An 18,487-nucleotide genomic window follows, 5' to 3' on the forward strand; every position below is an offset into this window, starting at 1 on the left:
CTGTCAGCATTACAGGGACTCAGCGCTGCGGTATCTGCGTCGGAAGTGTGTGTGTTGGGAGGGGTTTTGGGTGAAAGGGAAAGCATATGAAAAAGACAGTCAGGTGAGCTGGAAACATGATATGGTGTGTGTGTGTGGGGGGTAGTTGTTCCTGGAAAAACTTCCGGAGTAGATGCAGCATTCAGGATAGTCCAGACCCTTTCCTGTGAAGGCAAAACAAGCAAAGCAATCTGCAATATTACAGGCAAACGTCAGAGCCTGTGAGCTCTCAGCCTGCTCTCCTGGGCTGCTAGCGGTAACATTATTGATGATGATTAACATTGAATATCAGAGCTGAAGGGTTTTGTCTTTCCACTCTTCCTGCTACTGCTGTTACAGTTGTGAGCACAGTTACTGCTGCAGCTGCTAATAAATATTCCCATTGGTTTTATTCGCTGATCTGTCGTTGCACTGCACTGAAACCAGACACCTGTCAGAAAGGGAACCTGGTGCCACTGTCCATCAGATTGCAGAGCTGGAGGGCCATTGTAGAACCCATCTATTGCACAGATCTGAAGAGCTGCTTGTGAGGAGAGGAGCTGGGCACCACGAGTCTTCAGAATGACGTCAATTACTTGCATTTATTTCCAAATTCAGAGATCGAGAGAAGCGCTGTCATTGCTGAGGTTGAGGAATGCCTGTTTATGTCACTTGGCTTCATTAGCTGGGATCAAATGTGCCCATCAGAGCATGTGTGCAGATTAAGAGTAAATACATGACAGATAATGCTGGAGTGAATCCAGCCTTGCGCTTCCAATAAAAGTTGCAGAAATAAAAAACAAACGTGAAACAGAACAGTAAGAAACAGAAATAAGGTTTTGCCTCGTTCCTCACTCTGCTCCTATCTGATTCTCTGTGGAATCACGCAGCCCCTGATTTCAATCCTGTTTCTTCTGGTCTGGCAAAGGAAATCTTCCCACCTTGGATCTACAGCAAAGACTCCTTACCTCCCTCTACCTTCTGTCACGAAAGCGTTCTTTTCGGACCCTATGCAGACGACACAATCTGGGGTAGAGTGAGGAAAACACGGGGAAAAAGGCATGCAGGGATCAGGAATTAAAACAGGGGGTGTGTCCATGGTGCTCTGGTGTTCGGGGAGGTGTGGCTGAGGCAAACTGTCCAAAACTGAGTCCAATGGGGATTCCGAGAGAAGGCAAAATCCAGAACGGAGCGGTCCATCCAAGACAAACAGAATTAAAACTGGAACCGTCAGGAACAGGAACTTTAAAACCTTGACGGGACCTGGAAGCGCCAGGTCCCGGATTCGCCTGGTACGGGAACAAATGCAGAGCCTGGAACAGAGTGAGCGCCCGGCTTTTATAGGACATGGGGCAGGAACCAGAGGCAGGTGCAGGGAATGAGTACTGAACAAGGAAGGGCTGGAGCGTCCTTAAGAGGAGGGGTTTACGATCGTGACACCTTCATCGTGTATTTCCCTTCATTAATCAGATCCAAGTCATAAAGATTGAGACTGAGGACAATCGAGAGACACGCTCAGCCAAAGATGCTCTCCTGCTGTGGTGCCAGATGAAAACTGCAGGGTAAGTGGTTGCTGGAGTTATCTGAGTCATAATGACAATATTCATGTAAGAGACCTGCGAGATACTATGTCAGGATGAGGGAGACAACCTCAAATGTTTTAAAAGCACCTTCCTTGCCATCAGCTCTCCATGCATTCCTCTGTTTTTTACCAGCTCTTCTTTGTTGCATACTGTCCAGTAGCACATGTGTTTCCCTCTCCCACGGCTCTGATAGATGAAAATAAAGCTGCTGATGGCATTACTGTCTGACACCTTACAGGTACCCAGAAGTGAACATTCAAAACTTCACTACCTGCTGGAGAGATGGTTTGGCTTTCAACGCACTGATCCACAAACACAGGTAACTCAGGACTCAGGAGCTTTTCCTATTATTATCTAGGCTTTCTCCAAGAAAACATACAAATGGGTAAGATTATCAATAAACTTGTACAAGGAAAGCATTAATTTAATTGCGCTATGCAGCCTCTCGTAAAGAGTTGTATTATATGTTGTGCAAGAAAACGATGTAGACAAAGTACAGGGAATTCAAAATGTAAAAGAGCTTTTGATAAGAGTACACCTGTAATGAAATAGAAGCATTGCAGAGGTCTGTACTCTTCAGCCAAGACAGATGAGGTATAAAAGAAAGAACTCAGAATGTGAAGTTACAAATCTGGAATGCTTGGTTTTCAGTAGCTAATTGATCTAGGGATCTTGTTTAATCACCTCTTGAAAGAAGACAAGGTATAGGCTTCATTAACATGTCTGGGCAGCTTGTTCTAGACGCTCACCACCTTCTATAAAAAAGTGCCCCCCGTTCTAAGTATTAAATGCTCTTCCCATTAGTTTCCACTTGTGTCCTGTGGTTCATGTTGCACTGTTCATTCTGAAGAAGTCTGCTGGGTTGAATTTGACCATGCCTGTCAGGATTTTGAATACTGATGTAGCTGTCTTCACCAGGTACATTATGTCCCACCACTGTTTTCTCACTCTCAGACTGTGTGTGCTGATGATTTGCAGGGCAGACCTGATTGAATTTAATAAGCTGACCAAATCGAATGCCACGTACAATCTACAGCAAGCCTTCAACATTGCAGAACAGAACCTAGGACTTACAAAATTGCTGGACCCTGAAGGTGAGGTCTTGTCTCTATATCACTGCAAGATGGGCAACCCTCCCTCCTGTATCTAATGTGGAGATACTGTATAATACAATTTAACAAGCTGAGCTCTCTCTTGAATTGAAGAGTTATGGTCACCCAAAGTATATGGTGTCAATAGTGCTTGCATTTTGTTTCCATATTATTGTTAAGTGAGATTTTTACAGCTACTTAAAATTCATCTACATGTTCCTAAGAACATGTCATAGCAAGAAGGGTCACAGATGAGTAGGTCATTTGGTCCTTTTTTTCAGTGGGTTGCTGGTTGCATATAGAGCTGAGAATCTCATGTAGTCTTTTCTTAAAAATGGACAATCGACCTGAACATCACGGCTGGTCAGTTATGTCTTATGTAATATTCAGGCCTTGTGAATATGACCAGTACTTTTCCTTCTGCATTCCGTAGACGTGAACACAGAGAACCCTGATGAGAAGTCTATCATCACCTATGTGGTGTCCTTTTACCACTACTTCTCCAAAATGAAAGCGCTGGCTGTGGAAGGAAAGAGAATTGGAAAGGTAGGGTGATGCAGGATTCTAAAAGAGGATTTTAGAAATAAGAGATTTTCACCGGAAGCCTGGAGACATTTTCCCTCAACATTATTCCCAGCCTTCTTAAATGTTTTTCGTTTGCATTTGTCTTTTTGGTTGGCATGGTGTAAAGGTAAACAACATAGTAGGGCAGATAGGGCCATGGGCTCCTAATTGGAGGGCCATGGGTTTGAGCCCCAGCTGCAGATACTGCTGTGGTACCCTTGAGTTTCTCCAGCTCCCCCAGTTGGGATACCCTTGGAGAGGACTATTGACCCATCTAGGACATAGTCACACCCACCTATTCCTCTTAACACTGTGGAAACTGGCAACAAGCACCAGACTGAAGAGTTACTACATTCAAGTATGTAGTTGAACAAAATGGGCTGAAGTCTAATCCTCTTTGGTTAATACTTTTCATGTCAGCAAGCTTTTTCACAGCTTCGTTTCAGCGTGCTGCCAGAATATTCTACATGCTAGTTGTGAAATGCCTCTTTTTAGATTTAAAGAGCCAGCAAGTCAAGGCAAGTGACTCTTAACCTGACGCTGTTGATGCGATGTGGCCAGGTTCTGGACAATGCGATCGAGGCGGAGAAGATTATCGAGCGCTACGAAGACCTAGCCTCGGAGCTGCTGGAGTGGATCGAGAAGACCATTGGGATCATTAGCAACCAGAAGTTTGCCAACTCCCTCGCTGGAGTCCAGCAACAGCTGCAGGCCTTCACCACCTACTGCACCATTGAGAAGCCCAACAAGTAAGATGATGCAAGGGGGCTGCAAGGATGGCCCCTGGAGGAGGGAGTGCTTGTGTGTTGTTGGCAATGAAAAGAAACCCAGTTGATTAAATCATGAGCACATTTCTCCTTTTCCCCTGGGTTATATTCAGCATCGGATGCAATAGTTGCTTCCCTGAGGAGTCTGGTGGGTTTATGGGACAACCTCATGTTATCATCCTTTATGACCTCATCTGTCAATCCGTGCTATAGAATATAAACATTATAAAAAGTTGTATTTCATTTTTGGTTGTGTGGTGAAAGCAATGCCGATGTGCACAATGTGACTTGATAACATAGAGTAACACACAGACCCCTGTCTTAGTTGTTGATAATTGGGTGCAAGAAAACCCATCTTCTACTTCAAAGTACAATTTCACTGTCAGAAATGGGCTTTATGATTTCAAGTAAATAAAAAATACGAGTAGTTAAGTATTTGTATTTCCATCATATTTATAATTTTATCACACTCCTCATGGATGGACAGATGTGAAGAAGGAGGCATGTCCTCTTAGGGTAAATAGAAGCCTTTGATTTTAAGTTGTATGCTCACTGTTCTGCTTTCATTAATAATAGGGACACAGAACATGAATGAGGTAAAATTGGGCTGCAAAGATTTCAAAACTATGTATATTGAAACCATGCTGTGCTGTGATCAAAACATTTATGCATCTCAGATGGGCTCAACATGTTATACATGTAATGATATTAGGCTGACAATGCTCATTTTTTTTAATTTTAAGGACTTAGCAAAACAACTGAAGGTGCTGCGCTAAGGTTAATTAAAACAGTAAATAAATGAAACAGCCATTGATCAAAGCCTTTTCAGACCAGCTGGGACTGGAATACTTTGACCAGATGTCAAAATAAAAATGGGCAGTTTAGTGGGATGCGTTTTCCAAATTCTGAACCCTGTTATGCTGCTGTAATGCAGCATTTTGGCTTAATATGATCAATCATTTCTTAAAAGGTGTATTGAATCACATTCCTAAATAAAGCAGTATTGTCAGTCTCACTGATGGGGCCAGAGTAACTCTCTATCTGAATTACCAAAGGGAATGTCTGCTTATTGATGGAAATGCAAACTGAAACATCTGGATCATGTTTAAACCAGGCTTTGTGCTGCTGCAGGGCAAGTGCATGTCCACTCACTGTCAGCTGTTAACTCAAGCCGCTTTATTGCACACCGCAAGTACGTTTTATTATTGTCGTTTTCTCAGCTTCCTCTCCCCGTATTAACAATGGCGCAAAACACGTCAGTCAAATGAAATACTACAACTACTTTAAAAACTCAGGAACAGAAATCTGAAGCACAGATTTGTTTGATCTGTTTCCATTTTTACAGCATACAAGTGTACAAGTTCTTGACAGTCAGGCTGCAGTTATTGGTTTGAATTAGAGATGCATAAATCTAACAAAATTATACCTCAATGCATTTTTAAAGTTTAAGTCATTCCAGACAGGCTTTAAATACACCTGGTAATTTTTTTTGCTCTGGGTGTTTCATAGATTCCAGGAAAAGGGTAACCTGGAGGTCCTCCTCTTCACAATCCAAAGCAAACTAAGAGCCAACAACCAGAAACCATATGTGCCTAAAGAGGGAAAATTGATCTCTGACATCAACAAGGTGAGTGTTGCCCTCCTCTAAGGGCATGGGATAAAAAATATTGCCCTGTCTGGAGCTGAGCCCTATGTTTGACTGTATGTCTGTTGATCATCAGGCTTGGGAGAGGCTGGAGAAGGCGGAGCATGAGAGGGGCGTGGCACTGCGGACCGAGCTGATTCGCCAGGAGAAGCTGGAGCTCCTCGCCCAGCGGTTCGACCACAAGACCACCATGAGGGAGGCCTGGCTCAACGAAAACCAGAGGCTCGTCTCGCAGGTACTGCGACAAACCCCCAAGCTCGAAAGGGAGAAGACAGACATATCCAAACCTGGTAAAGTGGCTGTGTGCATCAGGCTGGAGCTACAAGAAATTGGAGAACTATGGAATTGTTTAGGGGTGCTTGTATTTTTAATTGGGTAGGATCTTTTGATATGGTAGCAGAAAAGGAAGAGCATTGGGAACATATTTTCATGAACAGCTTCTTGCTGGGCAGTGTGAGTCACATAGACCTCTACGTATTGGAGCCATCATGGATTCACAAGGGGCACACATCAGAGATCTCTGAGGAGCTCTGTTTTTCATGGTCTCCATTCATACATATTCCGCATTTCATTGTTCAGCAGTGGGCAGTTTCCACGGTACAGATGTTCCAGTAGACATACTGACACTCTAAGGGTCCTAGCTCGTACTGCTATGCAGTAGGAGCCTTGTTTCCATTCCCTTACTGTTCCCACCATGACGAGGGGCTCTGACTCCCACCTGCCCATTTTAGGATAACTTCGGCTACGACCTGCCCGCGGTGGAGGCGGCCATGAAGAAGCACGAGGCCATAGAGGCGGACATCTCGTCGTACGAGGAGCGGATCGGCGTGGTGGTGGAGCTGGCGACCGAGATGGAGGAGGAGAACTACTACGACATCCGGCGCATCGCGGCCCGCAAGGACAACATCCTGCGGCAGTGGGGCCTCCTGAAGGAGCTGGTGAGCGGGCGCAGGACGCGGCTGGAGAAGAACCTCGTCCTGCAGAAGACCTTCCAGGAGATGGTCTACATGATAGACTGGATGGAAGACATGCAGGTGAGCAAGGGGTAACCCCTGGGGTTTGCACATTCCTTTAAAACACCTCAACACCTTTTACTCCTCAACTCTTCCACAGGGCTGCTAAAATTTCTCCTTTCCATCTAGCATGTGTAGCTGGGTTCCCCTCTGTGAACTTGAAAAGGGTTTTGTAGACTTTGCTCGCATTAGAGATTGCAATGATGAATGATAGAGCAGAAGAAATTGGTGTAGATTTCTTCCAGGAATGATCCAAAAGAAATAATTAAGCATTTGGACCTGGGATTTACACTGGCTCACAGCTGGACAACTGTTGAGTGGCAGTGGGTAATCCTTCTCCTTCTGTTCTCCCCCAGGTGCAGCTCCTGTCCAAGGATTTCGGCAAGCACTTGCTGGAGGTGGACGATCTCCTCCAGAAACACGGGCTGCAGGAAGCAGACATCGCTGTCCAAGCTGAGAGAGTGCAGACGCTCAATGTGGCTGCCCTCAAGTTCGCCAATATTGAAGGTAGGAACCATCCCTGCGAGTGTCCCGTCTCAATCAGGTTTTTGCCACAAAAAGACAGTTAAATAGTTTCTAAAGAAATTCTGTTCAAGCCAGGCTGTGTAAATGGAACAGTCTTCTTTAAAAGCAAATATTCGCCTGATTAGTTTACATTGATACAGGTAGACTGAATACAGGTAAAATAAGCACCAAGTTACCAGCAGAGCTGTTTGATGGTGTTTGAATTGGGAGTGAAAGACATGTCTTCTTGCTTTTTACCTCTTCCAGACAACATGAGGAAGCAATTTAAAGAGACAAACAAGATGCAACGATGTACAATTTGCACCTTGGGAAGTTATGTTACAATTGTATAAAGCTTTAGTAAGACCTCATATAGAACACTGTATACAGTTTTTGTCAACATGTTACAAAAAAGATTGCTGCTCTGGAATTAGTCCAGAGAAGGGTAACTTGACACAATCCAGGGCTTGTTAATTAAGGGAATACCCTGCACTGACAGGCTAAAGAACTGAACCTTTTTAGTCTTGAGCAAGGAGAGACTCTAGTTAACCTGACACAGGTATTCAGAATCCTCAAAGGCACTAAGAAACTCCATGGATTTCTTCAAAATGAACAATAAAACATGAACCACAGGACACAAATTAAAAACTCACAGAAGAGCATTTAAATCTAAGAACAGAACAACCAGACAGCCTCCTCTCATTTGTCACCTCTTACACATCATATCCAGGGCTTGTGCCTTTCGGAATTACCTGCTAATGAACATTCCTGCAAGATCCCATAGTGCACAATACCATCATTTGGAAGCAAAGATGCATTTTGTAAAGTTTCAAAACAGGTTAGGGTTCCATTGTTATGGCAAGTATAACCGATATTGCTATTACTGACAAAAAAGTCTTGTTGCACTTCCTAAGACAGAGATTGGTAAAAATAACCTAATGCCAAAATGGTTTTAAGAAATGTTTTGTTGCATTTACAGTATACAGTACCACACAAAAGGCTTATTGCTCACAGAACACAAAAAGCTGACGAGTGTTTGCATACTACCTACATTTTATTTTTGTGTTTAAGTCCAAATGACACCTTTATGTTAAAACAATTCTGTACTTGTACTGGTACTGGAACAGTTTACTGCCTTCCTACCTTCTCAAGGACAGATTGGAGGAGCTGAATCTTTGTAGATCAACAAGATCAACAAAGTGACAAGCTTGAGGTTTTCACATTTTTAACCAGTACAAATACAGCTGCCTTTTGACCCTTATTGTGCCTGAAATGCCAGCAAATTTGGCATTGACACTAGAAAACTACATAGTGCCTGGAATAAAAAGCCAGCCCACCAGAGCTTGGCCAATGCAGCAGGACTTCTAAAGTCACTCTGAGCCTTTAACTAAAAGTACAAAGGGAAGCTGCAGCTAAGTAACATCTCCCACCTCTGCAGGCTACCAGCCCTGCGATCCTCAGGTGATCTGTAACCGCGTCAATCACGTCAGCACCTGCCTGGAGGAGCTCAAGCAGCTGGCAGCCAAGCGCCGCGCAGAGCTGGAGGAGTCGCGGCAGCTCTGGGCTTTCTTCCAGGAGGTGGAGGAGGAAGAGGCCTGGATCCGGGAGAAGCTGTCCATCCTGGCGTCGCAGACCTATGGCAAGGACCTGAGCAGCGTGCTGGGGCTCCTTAACAAGCACAAGGTCCTGGCGGGGGAGCTGATGGGTCGGCGCACCTTACTGCAGCAGACCATGAAGAAGGGCAAGCAGATCCTGACCCAGAAGTGCTTCGGGACAGGGCGGATCCAGGAGAAGATCATGGAGGTCAAAGCAGAGTGGAAAAAGCTGGAAGACCAGGCCAGGCAGCGGCTCAGCAACCTCCAGGAGGCCCTGAACTACTTCCAGTTCAACGCCGAGACGGACGACCTGCTGGTGTGGCTGCAGGACACCTACCGCCTGGTCTCCAGTGAGGACTTCGGCCACGATGAGTACTCGACCCAGTCCCTGCTGAAGAAGCACAAGGGCGTGCGGGAGGAGATCGAGACGCACCAGCTGCAGGTGGTGGCGCTCCGCAAGCACATGGTGAGCCTGACCCTGCAGTACCGCGAGCTGGACGAGGTGCAGGCCCGCATGGCTGAGGTGGAGCAGCTCTACACGGAGGTGGCCGAGGTCTCGGTGCTGCGCCAGCAGTGGCTCCTGGACGCCCTGGCCGTCTACCGCATGTTCAGCGAGGTGAACGCCTGCGAGGTGTGGATTGACGAGAAGGAGCAGTGGCTGAACAAGATGGAGATCCCCGAGAGGCTGGAGGATGTGGAGGTTGTGGCCCACAGGTACCGTACGAGATGGGGGGGGGGGGGGGGCGGGCGAGGCGATCATTTGGTCCCAGTCCAAAAACCCACAAGACTGACAAAGGAAACCAAAAAAGCACTTACTCCCAGTCTTTTGCTTGGGCAGAAGTGGATGAAGTCCCCTTTTCTTTTCCGTTTCTAGTTCCGAACTGCTGCTATGTAGGACTTGGCAACATTGCTTTAACTCAGCTCCACACTCCTTTCAGGAGGGCTTTCCCCCCTGTTTTTCGGTTTAGGTCACTTCCCAGCCTCTGTCCCAACAGGATGCATGCTTGAACCACCCAGAAATTGTAATCCTGTCCGGGATTATTGCTTTTGCTGCATTTTTATGTCATTCTCGGGAGTGACAGAGAGCTGTTCCGTGCATCTGGCCTAGAGGGTTGTCTGTTGTGATATGACCTATAGTATAGGCCACATGGAATCCCTATTATTGAATTAAAAGCGGTTGTTGTTATTGGTTGTATATCTCCCCCTAGTGGCAAAAAACAGCCTTGCCAGATATCTAGCTTACCTGATGCAATTCCCAAAAAAATGACAAGCATACATCTTCACAGATGCCGACAGTAGAAACTGGAAGAGAGCCTGCAGTTTGTAAAACCCCAAACTTGCATAAAGTACTATGCAAGACGAACGTGAGGGTCATGCCTATTAAGTGACGTACGCTGCACACAGTGTTGCAAGAAATGCAATAGAGCAATATTTTCACAATGCAATGAGCATTCAATATTTATACTGAGACAAAGCTAGAGTGAAAAAGAGCATCTGCCATTATTTTAAAGCAGAAATAATTGTCTCCAGACAGGAAGAAAATTCTTTCATATTTTCCAGTTCAATTTAATGATATTAATTGAACGCCATGGTGATTTTAAAATTGAAGTGATATCATTGCTTGAACAATCAGTTGAAATAAACAGGAATATCAGTGCATATCTTCTCCCTAATTAATACATTTCAAATGCTCACAAGGTCCAGATATTTACATGATCCTTGTTGTGTGGCTGTATGTGATCACTAGTGTAAGACTGAAGGACTTAGTGGAGACTTATGATCTTGTATTAATCAAAGTTAATCAGTTTGGGCAGCCAATGAATGAATAATAAAGCATGTATGCATTAACACTTGTCAGTGGCTGGTTCTGTTGTGGTTCACTGGTTAGTTCTGTTGAATACTCCCCTTCTCCTACAGCCGTCCACAGCGGCACCACGCTTCCTGTGCTTGTTGTCTCCCCAGGTTTGAGAGTCTGGATCAGGAGATGAACAGCCTGATGGGCCGCATTCTGGACGTCAACCAGATTGTCCAGCAGCTGCTGGACAGTGGACACCCCAGCTCGGCAGAGGTGCGGGGCTGCCAGGACCACCTCAACAGCAGGTACAGTGCTCTGCTGGAACAGATTACGAAGGCTCATTTGTTTTTGCATCACCCTTTTATATGTTTAATTTCCTTCCATGTAATTTTACAGCAGTTGCCTGTCATTAGTATTATTTGCCCTTCAAACGACTTATTTTCATGCTCTCTAAGAGCCACACTAACATTTAAAAGGTACCTTTACTGTATATTGCCAAGAGAGCATGTTACTCTTTAATTAAGAAACTAATTATGCCAAACAGAGCTCTGATGGAATTTAGTGTTTAGGAAATACAGAAGTTCTGAAACATAATATATGATTTTCTACATTGCATAAATGCTGCATAAAGGTACTGTAAATCCTCACCCAAGTTCACCTAATGTGTTCAAAGATTTTGGCAGTACCACTCCCTTACTGCACACGTAAATATACAGTATATACTAAAATGTACACATTACTCATGTAGTTCAAACGTTTACAGTGACAAGGATAAAAACCAGCTGGCGTGTGGCCCTTCAAAAGCAGGATTGGAAACTTGGGACCATTTCCTAAAGTCCTGAAACAAAACAGTGGCCATCAGATAAGCATAGTAAATTCAGCAATTTCGATACCATTTAGTACACAAAAACTGAATACTTCACTCCTCAAGCACCACAATTCCCTTAATTGAAAGATAATAGTTCATTTATAATCAGGTATAGGTAATTTAGCATGACCTATAGATCCTAGTGGTTTAGGACACTCCAGGACCAGGGTTGGAGACCCTTGTGTCAAATTCCTTCCTGACCCCGGCCTCTTTGACTCGGTGGCAGTATGGGTCTGACACACCAACCTAGATGTGCTGCTCAATTCTTTATGTAACTCATGCATCACAAAGGAAACTGTATTGCTTCACCATGTGATGCTCCTCAGACATTTTCTGAGGTGGTCTTCTCTTTATTCATTGACTGAGTCTTCCAGCAACAGTCCCAATTGTAAGAAGTATTTTCAGAAACAAAAATGCATGCGCATATTTACATGCTACATCCACTACACAGCCATATCCCCTGCCTTCCCATTTCTGCTTTTCTTTTTTTTTGACAGCCTTAATGTGCCAAAAAAAAAAACAAGTTTAGATTATCTCTCTCTCTCCTTTCTGGGCCCCTTCCAATCTGACAGTCAAGTTGGCACGGTTTCACATTCTGCATGTGGGCTAATTAAAGACAAATCAAGTCTTCCTTTCTTCGATTTCTACCTCCCCTTGCCTTGAGTAGAGTCACTGGTTTGAAACATGACAAGATCAGTCCAGCGGATCAAGGAATTTCACACTCCTTTTGTGCTGTAAAGTCACTGCTACCATGGACACGCTGTAGCCAATAAGGGGCTTAGTCAAGACAAAGTCACGAATATCCTTAAAACATGCCACAGTTGCAAAAAGTGGCACGATTTTGTCTCATCCTTTTCCCTTTGCTACTTACCATTTCAAAGGAGAGTATTCCCACATTGGTATTGCACAGTACATACATAATATTCCTTTGCACCAAGGCACTGACAAAATGAACGTAGGTAAACATGGTTTCTGTGGGCCCTAATCTATTGACTTATACTGCTGTTGAGGTTTACCAGAAAGTTTATTTTGAACAGTACTCATCTAATACGATCCCCAGAAGCAGTGCACATTACTCCCATATTGCTTACTGTATCACTGCTGTTAACTTGATTTGCAAAAACAATGTGATCACTCTTCTTGAGGTGGGTCTTTGCCTTGCTGCAGGTGGAACTGCATCGTGGAGCTGGTGGAGCACAAGAAGGACAACCTTAACTCTATTCTCCGCATCCAGAACTACCTGCTGGAGTGCAACGAGATCAAATCCCAAATCCAGGAAAAGAGGAAAGCCATTGAGACCACCCAGTACACGGGAAGTGACCTGGGGGGGGTGCTGGCCTTGCAGAGGAAGCTCTCCACAATGGAGGGCGCCCTGGCTGTCCTGGAGCCCAAGCTGATCCGGCTGCAGCAGGAGGCGGAGGAGCTGGCAGGCACCCATCCAGCTCAGGCCATGGAGATCCTGGTCCAGTTTGAGGAGATCAGCGTGGAGTGGGAGGAGCTGAAGAGGACCTTGCAGGGCTGTGAGGACTCGCTGACGGTGGCCAGCAGGCTCCAGCAGTTCATCCAGGACTTGGACAACTTCCTGACCTGGCTGGTCCAAACCCAAACAGCCGTGGCTTCCGAAGACCTGCCCAACACCCTGGAGGAGGCCGAGCTTCTCATCAACCAGCACGCCACCCTCAAGGAGGAGATTGGCCGCTACGAGGAGGATTACGACCGCATCCAGTCCGTCAACAAGTTCCTGGCCCTGGAGGAGGCCCAGGTGCCTTACATCTCCCTGCAGCAGTGGCTGCAGAAGCTGGACGTTGGCTGGAACAAGCTCCTGGAGATGTGGGAAAGCCGGAGGGAGGTCCTTGTCCAGTCTCACATCTTCCACCTCTTCCTGCGTGACGTCAAGCAAGCCGAGTCAGTCCTGAACAACCAGGTGAGAAACAGGGCCCTCTTCTAGGAGCTGGGTCTGCCAGTTGGCTATGTTTAGCTTCGCCAAGGACCAAACCAGATCACAGATACCATCTATTATGTTCCCATGAGAAGGTATACATTCAGTTAATCCCAAAATGTACTTTATTGTGCAAGCCATATAATGATGGCTGATACAGTATGTTTCTTTTAGGTTTTTTCAGTTGTGCATGCTTACAAAGTTTCTTAAAACTGAATAATGTTTAGATTTTATTTGCAATGTCATATGACAAGGAGCTCAGTCAAAAAACATTAATTTGACTTGTTTTTGCTTGAATATAATTTGAGTTTGCATTTCATTACTGAACACTGGATATGAGCACTTCCCACTGTTCAGGGTCCTACTTAATAGTTTTTCCTAACATTCTTTTGAAAGGATTGCAATTATACAGTAAAAAGACATTCTTTCAGGAGGATGGCTGCAGGGTGATACGTCTGGATGTCACTGATGTGTAGTGAGCCAAACAGGCAGATGCACTGTTACTCAGCAGCTTGAACGCCACAGTTGAAACAGCCAATTCCTTAGAAGCTGTGGAGCCACTGTGGACAGTGAAATCTTGACTACTTGAGACTTATTTGTGGGGAAAAAAAACCAAATGCAATACCAAAATGCCATTTTGCTTGCCAATTCAAGCCAGCGGGTGTTCTGAAAACCTTCTTACAGGCCTTCCTTGTGTCTTAAAACCACCAGTGCAACTTTAAACCTTGTCCAGATTATGCTTGATGGTACTCAACAAACAAATTCCCGCATTTAGAATTCCAGCCAATCCACTCTTATACTTTAGTTAATGAAATCTTTAAACTGATGTTATTTTTCTCTCTTATGTACTGTATATACCATGGAAAATAATACATGAACAATATACACATGCTGTTTATATGCATGCAATTCTGCCTGCATATATTTGCACATAAAAAAATCAAAATAAATATTATTGCATAAAAACAGTAAACAGTCTAAGGGTACGTATCCATATATGTATATACTGTAGATATAGATATACGCCTGTGTGTATTAAATTATGAAAAGAGAACACCATTATCACAGTATATTGTTTTCTGTATAACATATTTGGGTTGAAAAATACAGCACTGTTGCTATGCTGAAGGGCGGGCTGTTTGCATTGGAAACCAGAATTGCAGCATCTGCTTCAAAATCCCCAGCATGTCAGCCCCTATTACCATGTGAAGGCTACAGCAGGGAGCCTGAAGCCATCTCTTCATACCCGTAGAGCTCCGAGGTTTCACCCCCCTCCCCCCCCGGAAAGGTCTCAGCACTGTGAGCTCAACTGACACATGTGGGAGATTTGCATAATTTCCATTTTCTGTGGCTGCCACACATTCCTAGCCCCACATGTGTGTGTGCGTGGACTGGGGAAGAGGAGAGGGTGGGGACAGTGTGTCGGAACGGAGACGAGCCAGACACAATCACTGATGCCTGAAATAGCTGGGTTAACAGTCAGCCATGGCGGAGTGTATTTCTTTGCCTGCACGCTTGTGCCCGAGAGCGAGCGTGTTTTCTAATCCCCGACGTAGTGGTCACAGTTTGAGGACAGACCTTCAGATGTACCTACATGTGTGCACAGCTTGCATGCTGACTGGCTTTGTATTGTTTCCAGTATTGCTAAGAAAATATTTTTTTTATGCTTAGGACTAACATGCGACGTTTCTCCCCATGGTATAATGCTAAAAAACAAAGCATTAGCTGCAAGCAAATCCCAAGTGTCAGTGTATCATTCGTCAGGAGTTTTCACTTTCATCATCACCGTCTTTAAAGCCCTGTCCTTCACAAGCCAAGGTGCTGTTCTGTAGGGGTTTTTCTTTTTTTCTTGATTGTTCAGCAAGCCAAAATCCCAGGTAATTAGCCCGTTCTCTGTTTTGTTTTTACCTTTAGTGTCTTCAGCTGTGTTGGCAGCACAGTAAACATCACGAGATGTCACTTGTTTCTTTTTAATGATTCCTACGAAGGCTTGAGCACACTGGCACACTGGCATTTGAATGCCTGTAATATTCAAGTCAGTGTTGCTCCTTTGTGAAACACATCCAGTAGCTGCCTGGGTATTATTTCTACTGGCTGTTTTTACCCATGTGGTTCTACATGTGTGTAGCTTTCATTGCTTTTAAGTTACACGCCTCTGCTGCCTCTTTAGACATACTGTACTGTAACTGTAACTGGAAGGTTGTGGGCTCATATTCCAGGTGAGACACAGCTGTTATACCCTTGTGGTACTTCACCTGGATTGTTCCAGCAAAATACCCAGGTCTAAATTAGCACAAATTGAAGTTGCTTTGGATAAAAACATCAGACAGATAAGTCAGTAATAAGATCGAGATGACAGATGAATGGGGTTGAAGCGTCAGTGAGGCTCTGATGGCTAGGTTAACTGGTGATGAGTAGTTTTCCCAATTAGCAGAGATTCACTATTTGCAGAGCTGCTGCGATCGCCAGTTTTACATCCTGCTGCTCTTTTCACAGTTTCAGGAAAAAGATACCACAGCAACTCCGCAGAACAGCATATCTCCGATTACGTCAGATTCACCACCACTTAAACTTTTATTTTTTTCCAGCAGCTATATCACCCTGCAACTCAAACAGCATTTCTTGAAAAGAGGGTGTTACCCAGGTGTCCTGGACAAATTTCCTCCTAATAATCCCTGTCTATGAACTGATTCATCACTCTGTTCTCCTCCCCACTGAGAGCTGGTGTGTGGGGAGTGTACTGGTGCGCTCTGGCTGCTGTCACTTCATCCAGATGGGTTGTGCGCATTGGTAGTGGTGGAGGGGATCCCCATTACCTGTTCAGCGCTCTGAGTGGAGAGTCCAGAAAGGCACAACATAAGCGTAAGGATTTACAGGAATTAAACAAGCCATCAGAGCCTCACAGACAGGCAGGAGGGTCCTGCAGGGGGCAGGAGCATCACTGCGAGTGTTTTTGTTTTTACAAGGCTGATCACCAGAGTGCTTCTCCCCCCCTTGGCAGGAGTCGGCACTGGCCCACGTGGAGCTCCCCGCCACAGTGGAGACGGTGGAGGGAGCCATCAAGAAGCACAAGGATTTCATCACCACCATGGAGCTGAACCTGCAACGGATTAAAGCCGTGATCGAGGCTGGGGAGAGCCTGATCAGCCAGGGCAACATCTATTCCGAGCGCATCAGCGAGAGGATCGAGACCATCGCCAACAGGTGAGCGCGCATGCTGGATGCTTAGAGTGATGAGGGAATGCCTAAAATAATTTCCTGCCAATTTGCATCACCTTAAAATGAGACTGTGAAGTCAGGTTTTAATTCTGACTTGAGCTACTTCATTATTGTACAGCTCCAGTCCTGAAGAGTCTGTAGGTTTTCACTTTACCAAAACTCTTATTACTGGCTATTATTACTCTGATTACGGGCTTAACTGAGCCCCAGATGAACCTATTTAACATCTTAGGTGCTTGTAACAAAGAAACCAGCAAGTCCTGAAGGACTGCCCTACTTGTAGACTGGAGCTGCACACCCTGAGGAACCTTAATTTTAAATCCCAACAGATCTAAACTTGCCTTTTCCCTTTATGTTAATTCAACTGTGGTGAGTTTTGTTTTGACTATTGTTTTTTTTGGTTTTCTTGCCAGTTGTGTACAGTTTTGGTCACTGTGTTATAGATAAAAAATTACTGCTCTGGAATCAGTCCAGAGAAGAGCAACCAGGCACTTCCCTGGGCTTTAGGGAATGTCCTACACTGACAGGTTGAAAGAACTGAGCACTTCTAGTCTTAAACACAGTAGACTATGAATCGACCCAACCCAGCAGACTTCTTCAGAGTGGACAGTGTAGCACTGATCTGATGTCACAAGTGGAAACTATAGGGATGTGCATCTCAAATCAAGAACAGGAAGAACTTCTACCCAGCCATGTTGTTGAAGCCAATACCCTGGTTTCCTTCATTAAGCGCCTGGATAAGATACTTGCATCAGTTAGCTACTAACTTCCAAAGGGGCCAGCTGGGCCAAACAGCCTCCTCTGTTTTGTAACCTCTTATACTCTTATGTTCTCACTGATGCCTCCCATCTTATTGTCCTTTCCCTGTCCTAACTTTCCTGTTATCATGATGACCAATATAACCTTTTTGTTTTGGTTACAAAATCTGTCCCCTTTAGGGAACTGATTATAATTCACGAGACAAGGCAAAAACAAGAAGAAAAAAATCTTACAAAAGCCTACACCCATCTTAAGGAAAGATCTGGTACACCTGTGCCCTGTGCTATGGTCAGGTAGCTGCACTCTGGGTTTTAATTTTAACATCTGTTAGCAGGATGTTCAGTAGGTGTACCCTTGAATGCACATCCAATAAAATGGATTATCAACACTGTCAACACTGCATTTGTGATAAGCATCCATTCAAATTAGGTTACAAAAAAATTAGTAAACCAAATGCAGATCCAAAAGACCACGTGGTGCCCCTGAGATCGACACAGGACTGCAAGCTTAAGCCTTGCGCGTGAAATTGAAACTGATTGGAAGGTCGCTGAAGCTTAAAGCCCTCCTCCGGGTGAATTCCCCCTGTATGTGATTGACTACATATTCTTCCCTTCCCTTTCTAAATCGGGGGCAATCTTTGCATCTGCAATTAAAGGGAGTCGGAAAATGGCTCATCAGTGAGAGTCATACCTCTCCCTGGGGTGGAAACAAAAGACACAGATGCTCGAGAGCCTCCCAGTAATGAGGCTAGCGAGAGGCCATGGTGAGCAGACATGGATGACTTGAGCTGGCCGTGGTAGCTCAGTGGGTTAGTGCTGCCTGCCAGGGCCAACTGGTCGCTAGGCCCCCAGTCATCTGCATTTTAGGTTCTAGATCTCTGCCTCTAGAACCTCAGCATAGTGGTCACATGGGAAGATCCCTTTCGATTACTTGATTACATGTTATTTATGTTATGTTATTACATGTTACTATTATTGCTATTGTGTAACTGTCTTATTGTGTAACTGTCTATTGTCTCATCTTCTGTCCTATTTATATACTGCACCTGAGTGACTAATGAGAAACACTTTTCATTATACTATGCACCTGTGTAAGTTTAATGACAATAAAGTTGAATTGAAAAGTTG

General features: G+C 44.7%; 1 protein-coding gene across 4 annotated transcripts in view; it reads left to right on the forward strand.

Moving 5' to 3' along the window:
- Positions 1 to 18,487, forward strand: part of sptbn4b (spectrin, beta, non-erythrocytic 4b) — a 68,135-nt gene that overhangs the window by 16,701 nt on the left and 32,947 nt on the right. For 3 of the 4 annotated variants that reach the window (XM_088627665.1, XM_088627664.1, XM_088627663.1), the window contains exons 5-17: positions 1,489 to 1,580; positions 1,840 to 1,920; positions 2,580 to 2,695; positions 3,126 to 3,238; positions 3,818 to 4,005; positions 5,533 to 5,650; positions 5,745 to 5,903; positions 6,400 to 6,702; positions 7,038 to 7,188; positions 8,624 to 9,494; positions 10,743 to 10,880; positions 12,611 to 13,367; positions 16,384 to 16,586. In XM_088627665.1, the coding sequence (XP_088483791.1) occupies positions 1,489 to 1,580; positions 1,840 to 1,920; positions 2,580 to 2,695; positions 3,126 to 3,238; positions 3,818 to 4,005; positions 5,533 to 5,650; positions 5,745 to 5,903; positions 6,400 to 6,702; positions 7,038 to 7,188; positions 8,624 to 9,494; positions 10,743 to 10,880; positions 12,611 to 13,367; positions 16,384 to 16,586 (3,290 nt within the window). Of the gene's footprint in view, positions 1 to 1,488; positions 1,581 to 1,839; positions 1,921 to 2,579; positions 2,696 to 3,125; positions 3,239 to 3,751; positions 4,006 to 5,532; positions 5,651 to 5,744; positions 5,904 to 6,399; positions 6,703 to 7,037; positions 7,189 to 8,623; positions 9,495 to 10,742; positions 10,881 to 12,610; positions 13,368 to 16,383; positions 16,587 to 18,487 lie in introns of those variants that run through there. The other variant, XM_088627666.1, reaches the window with a different exon arrangement.

Source organism: Lepisosteus platostomus, chromosome 4 (assembly GCF_059453375.1).
Source record: "Lepisosteus platostomus isolate fLepPlt1 chromosome 4, fLepPlt1.hap1, whole genome shotgun sequence".
Lineage (NCBI taxonomy): Eukaryota > Metazoa > Chordata > Actinopteri > Semionotiformes > Lepisosteidae > Lepisosteus > Lepisosteus platostomus.